This window comes from Sparus aurata, chromosome 21 (assembly GCF_900880675.1).
Source record: "Sparus aurata chromosome 21, fSpaAur1.1, whole genome shotgun sequence".
NCBI classification, from domain to species: Eukaryota; Metazoa; Chordata; class Actinopteri; order Spariformes; family Sparidae; genus Sparus; species Sparus aurata.
In genome coordinates, this window is record NC_044207.1 from 18919402 (window position 1) to 18935400 (window position 15999).

The 15999-nt window shown below is 38.0% G+C and overlaps 1 protein-coding gene across 1 annotated transcript in view; it reads right to left on the bottom strand.

The window, feature by feature from the left end:
- ghrhra (growth hormone releasing hormone receptor a) overlaps positions 1–15999 on the bottom strand; it is a 49800-nt gene that overhangs the window by 18305 nt on the left and 15496 nt on the right. The window contains exons 3-6 of the mRNA XM_030402063.1: positions 8204–8311; positions 2180–2277; positions 1770–1867; positions 124–256 (exon numbers count right to left, since the gene is read on the bottom strand). Of these exons, the coding sequence (XP_030257923.1) occupies positions 124–256; positions 1770–1867; positions 2180–2277; positions 8204–8311 (437 nt within the window). The remainder of the gene's footprint in view (positions 1–123; positions 257–1769; positions 1868–2179; positions 2278–8203; positions 8312–15999) is intronic.

Below are 15999 nucleotides of genomic sequence, written 5' to 3' on the forward strand. Positions count from 1 at the left end.
CACCACGTGTCTTCCCCTAGTTCACCCCTCTTTCCTGTCACTGTCCTTGGCTAACTCAATCACACAGCACATGTGCAAATCCGCTCTATGATGGGAACATTATTGACTAATTAGCCGTCTCACCGTGGAGACAGAGCAGTGGTCCAGGGTCTCATCAGCAAACAGCACCGTGTCTTTAATGAAAACGGCGCTGGCTCTCAGGACGAAGGAGGAGAACAGGTTGATGTGGATGTAGTTTCTGGTGCAGCGGAACTTCCTGAAAGAGGCAAAAAAAGGCGTGAAAAACAACACTCACGAGCTAGCAAATAGCCTGCCAGCTCGACTTTGCAGACACAAGCATGTAAATAAGCAATATCTTTCAACATGACATCAGCTTTATTGTTGGTGATATGAGACAAATCTAATTTTAAAGTTTTAAACATAAGTGCGAGTATCACGTCAGACATTAACGTTAAGTGACCCTTAACATCTATAAGGTAACATTAGCTTTGCTATTTTTCATGGATTAGCTCACAGCACATAATGGTAGCCTGCTCTCTGGCTGTTAATGAGACTGTGGGCCCAGTTTTTGTTCGTACCTGTAATCTTGGGGGCAAGGAAGATCCAAAAAGAGTTCCCAGAAACTGCAGTAATGAACGTAAACTCCACAGACATTCATACAACTGATAAGTTTCTGAGTGCAAATACACTGTCATAAATACAGATCTCAGGTCTGTAACAATCAGTCAGATATGTCATGTTAGTTTCACTACTGGTTCTCTCAGTTTTTAAATGGATAAACTAAACAAAGTTTAGTTGTTTCAGCCATGCCAGATTAGCTCCAAGTTCATTTGGAGATGACACCAAAAGTACACTTATAAGCAGTCAACTTCAGAAGACCCCAGTTGAACCAAGGCTGTGAGTTATGATGGATGTAAACTGCAGACAGTTTGGGTTTCAGTGTTAGTGTTTGGCTTCGTTTTCTCTCCCAAAAAATGCACTAGCCTGAGGGTTTGTTTATATCCTGTCTGATTGAATGACTGCTAAATGCTTGTTGCACTGTATGTCCCATTTTTAGAATAACTAATATTTAAAGATCTCAACAGTTGATTTAGTTATTGCATTATTTTCACTACCAAGAGAAGCAAAGGCCAGATCTCCATTATTCTGTAATCGGCCTTACCAAACCTTTGGGGAAAGACCTTTGCAATGCTGACTTTATTCATGTGTTTATTCACGTGCGGGCAGGAAAATATAAGTCTTAAATAGCTGCTTTAAACTTTTCACTTTAGCACTGTGTCACATTATGCAATAAATTAATAAGCTGTTCTGTCATTTCCTGTCATTAATTTGGCCAACTGTAATTTGAAAAACTGTAAGAGTTTCCAGTGTTGTAATAAAATAAAAAGTATTAGTCACTAAACAGGCTCTTAGGCATTATGCTTCTTGCACAACTCGTGCTTTATATGTAAATCCGCACTTCATAAGATGATAAGAGGAGCAATAACAACCGCATGAATTTGCATGTGTAAGAGGATCCACGAGCCTCTCTGCATAACAACGTCTGCAAAAGGCCTTTACTGATCTAACAGTCGGTCAAAGGAAAAGCTGGATATTTGTATCTGTGTCTGGCGTACTTGTGTTTTGCTCACAACCAGCATTTTTAACACTCCAGTTTGGGCGCTTAACTCCATAAATTTTGGGTCAGTGAGCATCACAGTTGTTGTCCCTTTTTATTGCCCTCTGTCCGTGCGTGTATCGAGGACAGTGTGTGCTGTGCCAGTCCTTACCTGAAGGCTGTAAACACCACTATGGCTGTAATGAGGGAGATGAGTGAGGTGGCATAGCCCACAGTGTAAACCCGTCTGAACGTGGAGAGGTAACTCGTCTGGAGAGAGGGAGAAGCGGATAGTGTGAATAAACTGTGATCCATGTCAAATGTATGAATGGGAAATGGCTTAAGGAGTGAAATGTTACACTTAATGTCTGAAACTGTGGATCTGAGTGGGATGGATGTTACTACATGTGCACTTTCATTATTATCTATAAATGAAATGGAAATGAAAAACTCAATCATCAGTTGAGCTCAATCAAGTCAATGCACGTTGCTCGCAACGGTATGATGACAAGTGACAAGGAAGTAGAAACAATATGAGAATGCTTAACTGATTGGCACGATTACAACAGCATGGGTGTATACCTCAGTTTCAGGCTCATAGTCACTGAAAGCACAGGCTTCCTCGTAGGGTGGATACATTTCTGACCAGCCATCTACAGTGCAGTTCCTGTAAACAAAGCCTGAAGACAAGCACAAGTTCAAATTGGTCAAGTGTTTTGACCATTGCATATATTTCCACAGTACATCATACAGTATATTTATTTGTTTTGGTCCTCAGCCACTGTGTTGGATAATATAATAACCTCACATTTCTTACGGACAAATTAGCAATTATTCTGTTCTTGACTGTGGATTTACTACATTAAAACCCGTTGATACTCAGATTTGAACATCAGTAAGAGCCAAATCTCCCAACATCCTGTAGCCACTGACATTACGCAACACCTCTGGGAAACCGCATCTTAAAGGAACTTAGGGCAGGATTTGTGAAAAAATAAACATTCATTATAAGTATTTTAATGCTAATGGGTGATGAAGCGTTCAAAACCAAAAAGAATGAGCCCACACACATATCTCCCCATTGCCTTGAACAGGCTGTGTGCTGCATGATGTACTGCTATTCGGGGTCCGAATTTCCCGCGCAGCCCTGCGGACGTGACGTTATTTGACGCTGAATGCGCGTCCTCGACGGCTTGGAGACCGGAAGAAGACAAGCGCGGTGGACCGGAAATACTGTTTGTGTTGTTATGGACTCTGCTACGGCCGGAAAACGACCCACCACCGCACAAAGTCCACTAAAAAGTAATACGAAGAAGAAAACGAAGGTTTTTATCAGTAGCAAGTCGTGAGTCTAAAAGAAGTTATGACTAAAGCCGGGCTGGCACGCGAATATACATTGGATATGCCTTCGACTCATGGAGGCAGCTTCAGCTTGAACTGGTACTGAAAACGGATGCTGACATGGCTAATTTCCTTGTAACCAGGATAGAATACATTACAGGTCATTTATAGAGCTTGATTTGAAAATCTTATGAGATCACCGAGGACTTCGGAGTGAGCTAAAGTGCAAAGTAGCGTCCGCTTCTAACGTAGCGTTAGCGGCTAACGTAGCGCTAGCCGCTAACATGTAACTTAGTCCACTGCTTGTAACAGTGAGAAGTTACAGACTGCGCATTTTCCAAGGTCCTTCAGTCTGAAACCGAATAGTTAGAAATATGCCCTTTTAGATATGGGACCGAAAGCCCAACTTGTATCTGGGAGGTGACGTTAGCAGCTGGCTGTAGCAACAGGCTAACGGTTTGTTTGGGTCTGTGTAGTCATATTTGCCGCTAGCTACACACAGCGAGCCGGCTTCCCGGCTGCTTCGTGAGTGTAGGGGATACAGCTATCAAATCAATTTTATTTATATAGCCCAAAATCACAATCACATTGCCTCAGTGGGCTTTACAATCTGTACAGTGAAATATATCATACACACAGCACCGGCTCCCGTCTCGTTCCTGTCCCTGGTAAATACAGTATTTGGGGTGTACAGTAACGGTATTTACAGGCTATGGCTTCGGGGCTATTGTGTTGACGAGTTGATGATACTGTTGTGATGTAGCTGAATAAAAGGCAGTTTAGAGCTAACCGTGAAGTGCACAATGTAAACGAGCTCAGGTGGTGCTATATAATAATTTATATTGTGCGTGTCTACAGGTCTGATAAAGTTATTATTATTGTTATTATTACAACCTTGCTTGTGAAGCACGTCTGTGTGGTTGAGTCCTTTGGGGTGGGTGGGCTAAAAGAGTGGTCTCAACTCATCAATAGAGCTTTTAGCCTTTGTTTTTCTTGTGTTGTACCATACACACAAGATTGCTCCAGACATTATACATTACGTTGTAAGTAAAGCAGGAGAAATTGTTTGTAAAAGTGAAACACACAATAGTACTGACTGAGGCATGTATTTTGATATTATTATTGTTACAGGCAAACATTGCATGGCCATAGTTGTTCTGACCAAAGAGAAAAGACACCAAGGTAGCAAAGTCACAGCCAGCTTGCTGACTGAGACTCTAACTTTTTAAAATATTGCTGTTTTCCAGCTATCAGAAGAAGCAGACTCCTGAAGCTGCTACTCGGGGAAGTAAGGAGATGAGAACATCAACACCCAGCAAGCGAATAGCTGCTAAACTCTTCTCATCGATTATCACCAATTGAACCAGTGTCTGAGGGGTTAGTATGTTTTCACTTTCTAAGTTTTGGTCATTAGGAATTTCAATCTTTTCAGAATATAGACAAAACATTGTAAAATGTTATAATATAACATAATAATTACCAGATTTGATTATGGAGCATTGGTATGTGTTCTAATGCTACTGTTCTCTTCTCTCCATAAAGGCCTCAGCTACATGATCCAGAGACGTGAGCAAGAAAAGAGAGAAGACAAGACTGTCTTGTTTACCACACATTTATTTTATTATAAACATGTAAAAAAAATACAAAATAAAACTTTGTACATACTGCAAATTTGAAAAATACTGTAAACTTTGAAAATAAATATAAAAATACATAATGTACATAAATAGTTTTTATTTTTGGATGAAAATGTAATCTTTGGCTAAGAAATGGGTTTTTTTTAGGTATTGTGGTCACAGGGACACAAAACAGGAGAAAATATCAGTCAGGCACCCTAAATGGAGCTTCTTTGTAACCTGTGTAGTTTGCAAAGGGGTCAGGGAAGTTTAACCAGATACGAAGAACACAGCAGCTTGGTATCGGCCTACAGTTCCTTCTTCTCTGATGCCCATCCTGCCAGATCGTAAATCGCCGGTAGGAAGCAAACCGAAACTCTCGGTTATCACTGCCCACATCTTGGCTGTCCTCCAGAGCAAAGATGTTGTTCCACGTCATCCTAACCAGACGCAGCGTACCCTCATCCAGGCAGTACATCTCCATGTGTGCCACTCCTTCCAGAGTCAATTCCAAATCCTGAAACAAAAAACATTGAGAACAATACTAATAAGAATAACTTTAGTAATCCTCAGAGTGATGTTTTGATTTTATTTGATGTTATTTTTATTCTGATTCAACTTAGTATAATACCAGTTATTACATAATGACATTTGTGTTTTCCTTGTATTTACTTTGATATGGCGCAGTGCTATTCATACCATTTATATTGTCTTATAATGGAAATGATTTCACAAATGATCTCACTGGCACTGGCACATAACACGTGGCTTGAGATATTGAATCATACTATTGCTGTTACATGATAATGACTGCACACTAATGTCAGCTTGTTAGCAAGCTTTATCCAATGTTATAAATATTAGCTATGTTGGTAATACCACAGTCAGAAATTAGCTGCAACCACAAGCCAAATGCTCGTCAAACACCATAACATTGTTAGCAGTCACATTAGCTTCAATCACAAAGCAATGGTTATCGCTAGCTTGTTATTCACCGTGGCTGGTGAAATTTGAACTTTAGTAACCATTTGGCCAGTGTAAGGTAAGCGTACTTTACATTACAACTGTCGTTTTGCTGAATTGATGCGCTAATGTTGTCAAAGAAACATACTAAAGCTGCACTAAGATAAACACTTAGTTTACTTACTTCGTCTCTTGACATCATGCTGTTCGCTGATGTAGGCTACCAAGGTAGTTCCGCGGAGGTATGCGAGGAAGTCTTGCAGTAAACGGTCGCGTGAACAGCGAGCAAACAATAACCATGTCACAGCATCAGCTGCACTGCTGTGAAGAGTTCATGCGCGCTCCCGCGCCGGCTTGGCTGATGGCTGCAGTTACCCAAACGGCCGTCGTGTCGCTATTGAGTCTTATTTCGTGATCCTGCCCTAAGTTCCTTTAAAACCAAACACAAATAGCTCTTGTTACTGCTTCAAACTGCCTCATTACCAGGGATATATATATTTTTGTTATGTTCTTGTGCAATTGGAAATGGTATTAAGAAAGGCTGACCTATAAAATGTTTGCATATGCATTATGTTTATTAAAGGTCCCATATTGTAGAAAGTGAGAGTTACTCTCTTTTTTTATTATGAAACACATTACCCAACTACTGTGAAAGTTTTGTCCACAGCACTGCCACGGCTAAAAATACACCAGCAGAGCTGATGCATAAACATGATGGGTGCATGGAGCCTGCTCAGGCCTGTGAGTGATGACCAATCAGAGCAGACTGGGCTTTTTGGGAGGAGAGCCTTAAAGAGACAGGCACTGAAACAGAGTGATCAGAATGAAGAGAAAATCGTGTTTTTTTTAAATATTTCAGGCATTTGAACATTTTGTAGGTCACCCTAAATAAAAGAATGAACCTGAAAATGAACACAATTCATTTGGCTAATTTTCCAAATATGGGCTGTGTGCATTTCTCCATGTATTGAGCATTTTTATACTTGGCAATAAAAAAAGACTGGAAATCTAACTTTCTACAATACTGGACGTTCAAAGCATGTAAATATTTACTTGGAGACACGCAAAATAAAAGAATGAACTTAAAAATTAGCATAACATGACATTTTTAAATGTATATGCATTCTTGTGTACTGACACTACTAACTATTGTATTTCTTTATGACCTCTACATTGCTTTCTTATAATATAGAGTCAGGGTGTTGTTATACAAAGGTTTCATGATAAGCGCGACATTATATAATGAAATGTTGATATCCTGTTAAAATTGCACATTGTCTGTATAATTCAACAAAGATGTTTGTCTAGGTGCCTCTTCACTAGAATCTAAGTAATCACTCAATCTCTCTACACTCTTTTTTAAGAGTAATTTATCTGCTAAAAAAGAGACAAAACACACAGTAAACAGACAAAATTGCAGGCATTTTTTTGAAAAAATAAAAATCGTGATAATATCTTAACGTTGAATTTGTTTGGCCGCGATAACCATGAATATGAATATCTGATATTGTGACAGCCCAACTATCAAGTATGTCATTTTCTACATTTCACACTGCAGCTACACTGTTACGGGAGCTTGCCCTTCCTGCGCTCTTGAATTTCAGCACATTTTGGCCGCTCCACTGACACTCCCCCTCCCGGACCATTTTGCTACATTAAGTTAGAAAAGGATCGGCGCTTTCACGCCCTTGTTTAAGTCAACTGGCATTTTGTCCAGGTTAACATTCACTTGGAAACAGCAGGTGTGAGGAGAAGGCTGTCAGCTTGTGGGGTTTGTACGTGCTGCTGTGCGGGAATTAGCTGGACTGGTTGAACAAAGACGTACAGAAATGCAAACAGGAACTGATGCCGCCAGCCGCACAAACTCTGGTCTGTGTGAGTGATCTGCAATTCAGATCCTAATGAGACATGATTCCCATCAAGGTAAAGAGGAAAGGACATTATTCCCTAATGACCCTGACCTTATCTCCCTTAATGATACCATCATAATGACGTTCCTTTCAAGACTACAAAGCACAAACAGCACGGCATTTGTTAATTTACATTGTGAGTCTTTAGACTGAAAGACAAAGAAGTCTATATTTTAAAAATTAAAAAGATGTCCTAGAAACACTGATACTGATGCAAACAATGAATAATTGATTAAAAAGGGACCTATAACATAACAATTCACTAATCGGAACACTTTGATTATTTGTGACTGAATAAATAACACCAATATCAAAATATGTGTGCTTAAAAAAAACTTTCACATTGTCTCAAAATAAATAAAAACCTTTTTGCTCAACAACACTTTCACTGTCATGACCACACTATTCAAACTTAAGAATATGTCTCTCTTGGAGTCATCAGCACTATCTTTCAGGAAAAACAAATTAACAGCCCGAGAGGATGTCAGACTGTGACGTGTGTGCCCTGAAGATAAGATTTAACGTCATTTCTCCTGCCAGAAACTTCTCAGAGCATAATATAGATTCTCGCCAACAAACATGCATGAATAATTCATTCCGCACTCCATCATCAGAGTGACTTCCGCCCCGCATCAGCGCGGCAGATTATACAGTACAGATATATATAGTTAGTAGTGGAGCATCGGTGCACCATGAGAGAGAATGGGACTTTGACATTACCATTTGTATTTTAATTAATAAGGTATTCTTTTCTGTGTGTGGACTTGGAAACCAACCTTGATTGCTGGAGAAATGCTGGAAGACTTCAGAGCAGGATAAGTTGACCACCTGCCCGACTTCAGCTCTCTGCCAGCACCCGATGTTGTCCCACTCGGTTCTACATCCTGTAAGCACAAACAGACGGAGCAGCAGGGTCGGTTAATAAGTGTGTGAGAGGAAACGGTGGAAATTGTACTTGAGGTGGAAAAAGTGGGATACTGCAAAGCTGCATGACAAAGTTTTTTTTACCACTCTCTTGTTTACTTTGTCTCTTTGTCACTTCTGATTTTCTTCTACTTCTAATTTTAAAAGACCAGTTACATAATTTGATACCAAAGTTTATGTGCAGCCAGAAAAATCACATCAGTGAGTTAAACGCTGCTTAAAGATGCAGCGTTACCTCCCAATGTGTTTGCACTAAGAGCTTCTGACACGCAGCACAGTGTCAATTTGAATAAAAATCAAAAATATGGATTAAGGCGAGTTTGTAATTTCATCCAGCTTCATTTGCCAGATGAACACGGTCAGAGTTCAAAGTTGAAAAAAAAGTTAACTGAATATACATTTCCACATCCATAATCCACATTTCCACATTCTTCATATTGAAATGAATATTTCAAAAGACGGTCTTAAGAAGCAGACGGACAATAGCATGAATTAACATGTGTATGATGATTCATAACTCTCCAAAGACTGTAAAGGGACTCTACAGATCAAATAGTCCATCTGGATATTTTGATGTTGCCTTAGATTTGAAACGGAGAGTCATATCACAGCCCATCTCTACCAAATATCCTCTGAAGTCCTCTTTAAAATATAACTGGCTGACATCTGTGCGCCTTCAGGCTTTATTGAGGGTAATGTCACTTCCCCGAGCTGCATCCACGTGTCAGGAAACTTGATTTCGGCCACATTTCGTTGTCTAGAAGGAAAGGTTGTGATCAATTGTTATTCCGATGACCTTTTAGTTATTCAAGATATGTCTCTGCTTTTCACTCGGCAGCCAAAGCCGTCCAATGCAGCGACTAAAACAAGAATACGATCATAGTAATTTCCTGTTTGCACTTTTCTTGTGTTTTGATCGTCTGGATTTGATCTGTGGAGTTCAAGCTTTCTGTCCGTCTCATCACATTAATATCAGTCAGCTTGTTCTGTCAGCTGAGCTGAGGTTGTCACAAACAAGTTTTCTGAAATGTTGTTGTGTTCTCTGCAGATAGCTGTGTCTGTCTGTCAGAAGGTTCACCACTTTGGTCCCTGATACAAGTAACTTGACTATTATTTCATGGACTGAAAGACTGAGAAGGGCAGACAGAGAAGACCCGCTGTGCTGCTGCTGTGATGAGGGAGCTGCAGAGACAGAAATACACTTTTCGAGTGTCAAAATATATCAAAGAGGAATTCTTTCCAAAATTTGACCAAAAGAATTGCACCGAATTTCTGAGTCTCGCACAAAAGGGAGAAAAGATGTGGAGGGTTGGCTTCCTCATACACTGTAAAACCTGACAAGGTGATCTAACTTGAAAACAAATAAACGGATTACCTCAGAATTATCAAATTAATTGGACTGATAATTCTTAGGGTGTTAAAGCATTTCAGCTCATACAACTTTAAATCTAAGTTTCATAGTTTACATATTAGTTAAATGTAACTCTCAGGTAATCAGTTTGCGAACTTTGTAAAGGGATGTCAATTTTTATCATTTACAGTCTTTGTCACTTCTTGCCACAGCAACTACCAATAGATAGACATTTGAAAATGTACTAGTACCATTTTCTACTTACTGTCACCAGGTTATTTTATTTTGTTTATTCTCTTTTTTTTTTTTTCATGCTGTTCGATGTAGACCAGCCTTTCTCACAGCGGGTCCGTGAGTAGATTTGGCAATTGTATTATCCTAAGTTTTTTATTTTTTTTTTATTTTTTTATATGCACAATGATAAAACAAGAATTCTGTTTAATAATACAAAGACAAATAATTGTGCAGGAGAGGAAAAGAAACCCAAAGGGCTTATATAAGATCCTCCCCCTCAATACAAAATCACTAAAACAGATCAATCAATAGAAAAAGAAAAGAAAAGAAAAAGAAAAAAAGGGGAAAACAAACAAACAAAAAAAACCAAAAAAAAAACCCCACAATAAACAACAAACAGAAAATATCCATAAAATTGCAGATTCATTTCAATTAAAACCCAATGATGTAAAGATGTGACTAGGTCTGTAGGTATTGTTTGAACTTGGTTTTAAATGTATTTATAGAGAAACTAGATTCTAAAAAATGTTTTATATCATTCCACAACACTGCACCTTGATAGACAAATGAGAATTTAGCAACAGAGGTCCTACAGAAAGGAATATGTAAATCATTCTTTCTTCTTGTAGAATGTGTATGATAATGTGAGTTAAACTCAAAATAGCTTGGAAAAAAATTAGGTAGAGATGCAGGAAGGCAGATTACTTTATACATAAGAACCCCTGTTTGGTACTTGTTCACCTCATAAATTGTAAGAAGTTGTAATTGTTTAAATAGTGGTTTTGTTGGGGCTAGATAAGAAGAGTTGGTGGCAATTCTTACAAAGGATTTCTGACATCTATGAATTGCTTGTAAATAAGAAGAGTAGGTGCTGGCCCAAATTATATTGCAGTATGAGATATGAGAATAGATTAAACTGTAATACAAGGTTAGAAGTGTACTTTTTTTCAAATGTTGTTTTACCCTTTTTATAATGCCTAAAGATTTTGAAACCTTTTACAAACAAATTCACAATGATTCTTAAAGCAAAGTTTTTCATCAATGTAGATGCCCAAGAACTTCGCTGATGAAACTTGCGCAAGTACACTATCATTGATATAGATTTTAGCTTTATCTGCATTGTAATTCTTGTTTTTATTTCTGAAAATAATGAAGTTTGACTTTTTGACATTCAATGATAACTTATTTAACTTAAACCAGTAAGAAAAATGGAAAAGTCCAGTATTAGCTTTAGCAATAAGGGAATCAAAATTCTTGTCAGTGACAAGGAGGTTTGTATCATCAGCGAAAACAATAGGCGACAATAAACTTGATGCATTTACAAGATCATTAACATATATCAAAAACAACAGGGGTCCCAATATGGACCCTTGTGGGACACCACACTTTAGTACAGCCCGCTGTGATTGGACACCATTGAAGACAACAAATTGCTCTCTATTGTGTAGGTAATTTGCAATCCATTGTAAAACATGTTTTCTAAAACCATAGCATGACATTTTTGATAACAAAATTTCGTAATTTACCGTATCAAAAGCCTTTGATAAATCTAAGAAAATGCCTAAAGTGTATTCATTTTTTTCCAGTGCAGCAGTGATTTTTTCTCTGAGGAACAAAAGAGCCATATACGTAGAATAGTTTTTCCTAAACCCAAACTGATGTTCAAACAAAATATCATTAGTAGTTAGATGTTTCATAATTCTGCTGTATACCAACTTTTCAAGAATTTTAGAAAAACAAGGCAATATTGATATGGGACGATAGTTAGAGAATACAGTTGGATCATCTGATTTAAAGAGCGGAATAACCTTGGCAATTTTGAAGGCTTGAGGGATAATACCTGATTCAAGGGACATGGAAAAAATTAATGTTAGGGGATCAATGATTAGAGAGGCTACCTTTTTGATCAATGAGGCAGGAATCTCGTCATGGCCAGCAGAGGTGTTTTTGAGACTCATAATAATATCAAGTACTTCCGTGGTCTTTACAGGCTCAAAAACATTTATGGAAACATACTCTTTACTTATGAAATCAGTGGGAGAACCAATAGTGTCACCAATATGTTTTGCAAGACATGGTCCCACATTCACAAAAAAGTCATTAAATTTATTTGCAATTTGGGGTGGCTCTGTTATCTTTACTTCACCATCCTGGAATTCAGCTGGGGATGGAGAAGATGCATGTTTCATATTGAGCAATTCTTTCAGATTGTCCCATGTAGATCTAATGTTATTTGTAGAACTTCTAAATTGGTCACTATAATACTCCCGTTTAGCATTTCTAAGAAAATGATTGTACTTATTCCTAAATGATTTGTATGCAGCATAGTTTAGAGGAGTAGGACTTTGTATGTATTTTTTATACAATTTATTTTTCTTCAAGGCAGATTTTCTAAGGTCAGTAGTAAACCATGGTTTGTTCATGCCTGCAGTGTTTTTTTTACTGTTATTTATATGAGGAAAACATTGGTCAAAAACAGAATAAAACTTGGTAAAAAAATAATCATAAGCTATATTTACATTCAGAGCCTCATATACAGCTTCCCATGACAATTTTGCCAACATTTCTCTGAAGGTGTTGATATTCTTTTCATTGAACCTGCGAGATGGAATCTTCTTTGGTTCAGACATATTTGATTTACCACACAAGACAGAAAGCTGAAAAACCGGCATATGATCTGAGATATCTGTATAAAGAATACCAGATTTAGTAACATTAGAAAATGCATTAGTAAAAATGTTATCAATCAGTGTAGAGGATTTACTAGTTATTCTTGTGGGCTTGTTAATTAAAGGGTAGAAATAATTGGAGGACAGTAAGTTCATAAAATCATCAATGTGTTGTTTGATTTCCTCATTCAGAAGGTTGATATTAAAATCACCTAGTAAATAACAAGGTTTATTCTCCTTGTCAACATGTTCCAATACCTCTAGCAGACCTTCTTTGAACTCGTTGATGTTGGTATTTGGAGGACGATATATACAACCTATAATCACTTTTTTTTTCTCTTTCAGGACAACAGTTTGAACCTCTAGAAAAACAGCTTCACTGTTGCAGTCTTGAAACTTCACTTCAAGATCAGTTCTTTGTTTAAAATCAAGACCCTTACGAACATATAGAGAAACTCCACCACCTCTACTTCCTCTACATCTGTGTGTGGCTGAATAGCCAGCAATTTCAAATAGGGAGTTAATATCCTCTGTGAGCCATGTTTCAGTTAATGCAATAATTGAGAAGACGTGATTTAATGATGAAAGATAATGATAGAAATTGTCATAATTTTTAGGGAGACTTCTTATATTCAGATGTAGAGTAGAAAAGATGTTGGATTCTCTGTAGGTTGAAATAAAAGAATTAAAATGTTTTTCCGAGAAATAATCACATGAAGATGAGCAATAAGCTGTATCATACGAATCAGCATTTATGGATACATTATTTAAAGGCAAAAATGAATCAGGATTAAATAAATCATTGTAGACCTTATCATCATTTTGAAGCTGCTGTAAATTAAGATCATGATTAGTTAGGACATTAGCCAGGGCATAATTTGAATTATTTCCCCTTTCATCATATGAACACTGGGCTTGTTTAGCCATAAATTATTTAAAACAGGTGGATACATGGTTTACAAAAACCTAGGGTGACGTATTACTACCACTAATTATTTGGCTTTTCTCTCCTGGGCTGTACAATGAGTCTGTCATATTTAAGATAGGCCCATTCTCCTCTTGCTCTTGCAGCTCTCATCTCAGGTAGCAGTTCTTTGCGTTTTTGGCGCACAGCATCCGTGAAGTCTTCATTCACATAGATGTTAGTACCTTTTAGATGGTTTGCTTTTGAGAGGATTACTTGCCTATCTTTGTACCTACATAACTTCACTATCATGGATCTTGGCCTTTTGCCCTCGACATCATTTGATGGCCTTCCAATACGGTGTGCTCTTTCTATTTCAATAAGTTTTTGGTCGATTTTCATTTTTTCACTTAACATTCCTCTAAATTTCTTTTCAGAGTCAGCCCAGCTTTCGTCAGGTGATTCTGGGATACCATCAATGACAATGTTGTTTCTTCTAGACTGATTTTCTAGATACTCCATTTTGTCCAACCAGTGTTTGTTATCAGCTTGAAGAGCCTCAATGTTGGATTGAAGATGTTTAACAGCATCAGTGGTTACATATTTGAGTGTGGCCTTCAATTCGTCCACTTCCCTTTGAGAAAATTCAAGGCTCCTTTTGACCTCCTGCATTTCTCTAGACAAATCATCATAACGCTTATTGTTTGAGTCATTTATCATTTGTACAAAACCCTTGAAGCTATTCTCTTGTTGTGTGATAAGGTCCTTGTAATATGACTTCTGCTGGTCCAAGAGCTCACGTACAACTGAGAGAGAAATGAGGTCTTCTTCACTTTTCTTAGGTGGCATTTTGTTGTAAAAATAGACAAATAAATAGTAAGCCTTCCACTAAAGCAGTTAGTGGAAGGTGGAATTATTCTCTCATTGCCTTAATTGTAATTGCTTTTTTGCAACTTATGTCAAATGTCATGCCAATAACGCCAATTCATTTAAAACTACTTTATGTAAATGTTTATGTACATGTGCCCTCAAAATGTATTATATCCCATCAGCCTCAGCTTGTGTTGAGAGCTACAGTAGCATGTTAAAATATGCTGAACTAAGATGTTTTATATGGTAAACATTGTATCTCCTGGGGTAATGTGAATAAGGAAGATGTAGGCAGGCAGCTCAGCAGACATCTTGACTCCCCAATGGCCTCATTTTATTTACAGTGTTCTCCATTACACGTGTAACTTAGGCAAATCCTGAGTCCGCCACTGTCAGGCTGGCTTTTTCTGCTTATAATGTGGAACAGCTTGTTTATGCATTCAGGTAAGCAGCTTAGAAAGACTGTTCCCTTTATTAAAGTATAGCAGCATTACTGTGCGCCTGTGAATGCATCAAAATATCAAAGGAAAAGCAGATTCTGTTCTATTTATGAATCAGTCAAGGGCTTCTCAGTGTTGCTGACAGGCTCTATGAATTAAAAATAATGTCCTGCTCTCCAGCAAAAGAATGATGAGTTTCTCACAGCATCACACGCTTCCTTTTCTTAAACTGTGCGTATTGAAAAAGTAATTGAAACATTGTGCCACACATTCACTAACATGGATTCACCCAGTCAAACTACAGTACAAACAGGTGACCTGATTACCTAGTCAGACAACTTCTTCTCATGTAACCAGAGAGGATATTTATATTAATCCATGCCTAATAAATCTAAACCAGCTGACAGGTCGTATCCACACTCCAACAGAGCTGGACGTGCCTTGTCTTCCGTCTGTAAATGGACTGCGGTAAAAGCTTTTGTTTCATGTCACGCACACCAGGTTTTTCCATCCATTGTCCAGACTGAAGATGAATCTGAGATTACTAACCAGTATATAATGTTCTTTGGTCTCAGGAGGCAAAGTGACAGTTTTGACAGAAAAACTAATGGACAGAGTGCGTTAGTCCACTCGGATGTATATTAATCACTGTGATAAGTCTGGTGTGTGGTGCTGCAAGTATCTGCAGACATCTCAATCCACAGCAGGGGGACATCAACAGCAGTGAGGAATCTTTTATCTAAAAGAGTTTTTCATGTCTCCCCAAGGCTGAAGAGAGACCAAAACAAGTGTCAAATACATATTAAGCAGGAAATCTCTGCTCTAAAAAAGTATAAACTCTTCAGATTTCGAGGATCATGAAGCCAGGAGTGGTTTCTGACTAAAGCATAAACACAACCGGTACATTAAACTAGGACTCTTCACTCTGCAGGGTGACTGTGAACCACTTTTCGTGCCGCGCTGGAGTCATTTATTTCATTGTGTTTATTCATCCATAAATTTAACTTTTTGTTAATTGGAATGGGTCCCAAATTAAATTTGAATGTTTTCAAAACACAGTCAGGGACATAAAATAACCAATAATGTCACTTAAATGTAATATTCAAACCCTTAATATGTAAATTTGATGCTGTGACTCATCTACTGGAAGGTAACTTGGCTGTCACGATGTATTTATAAC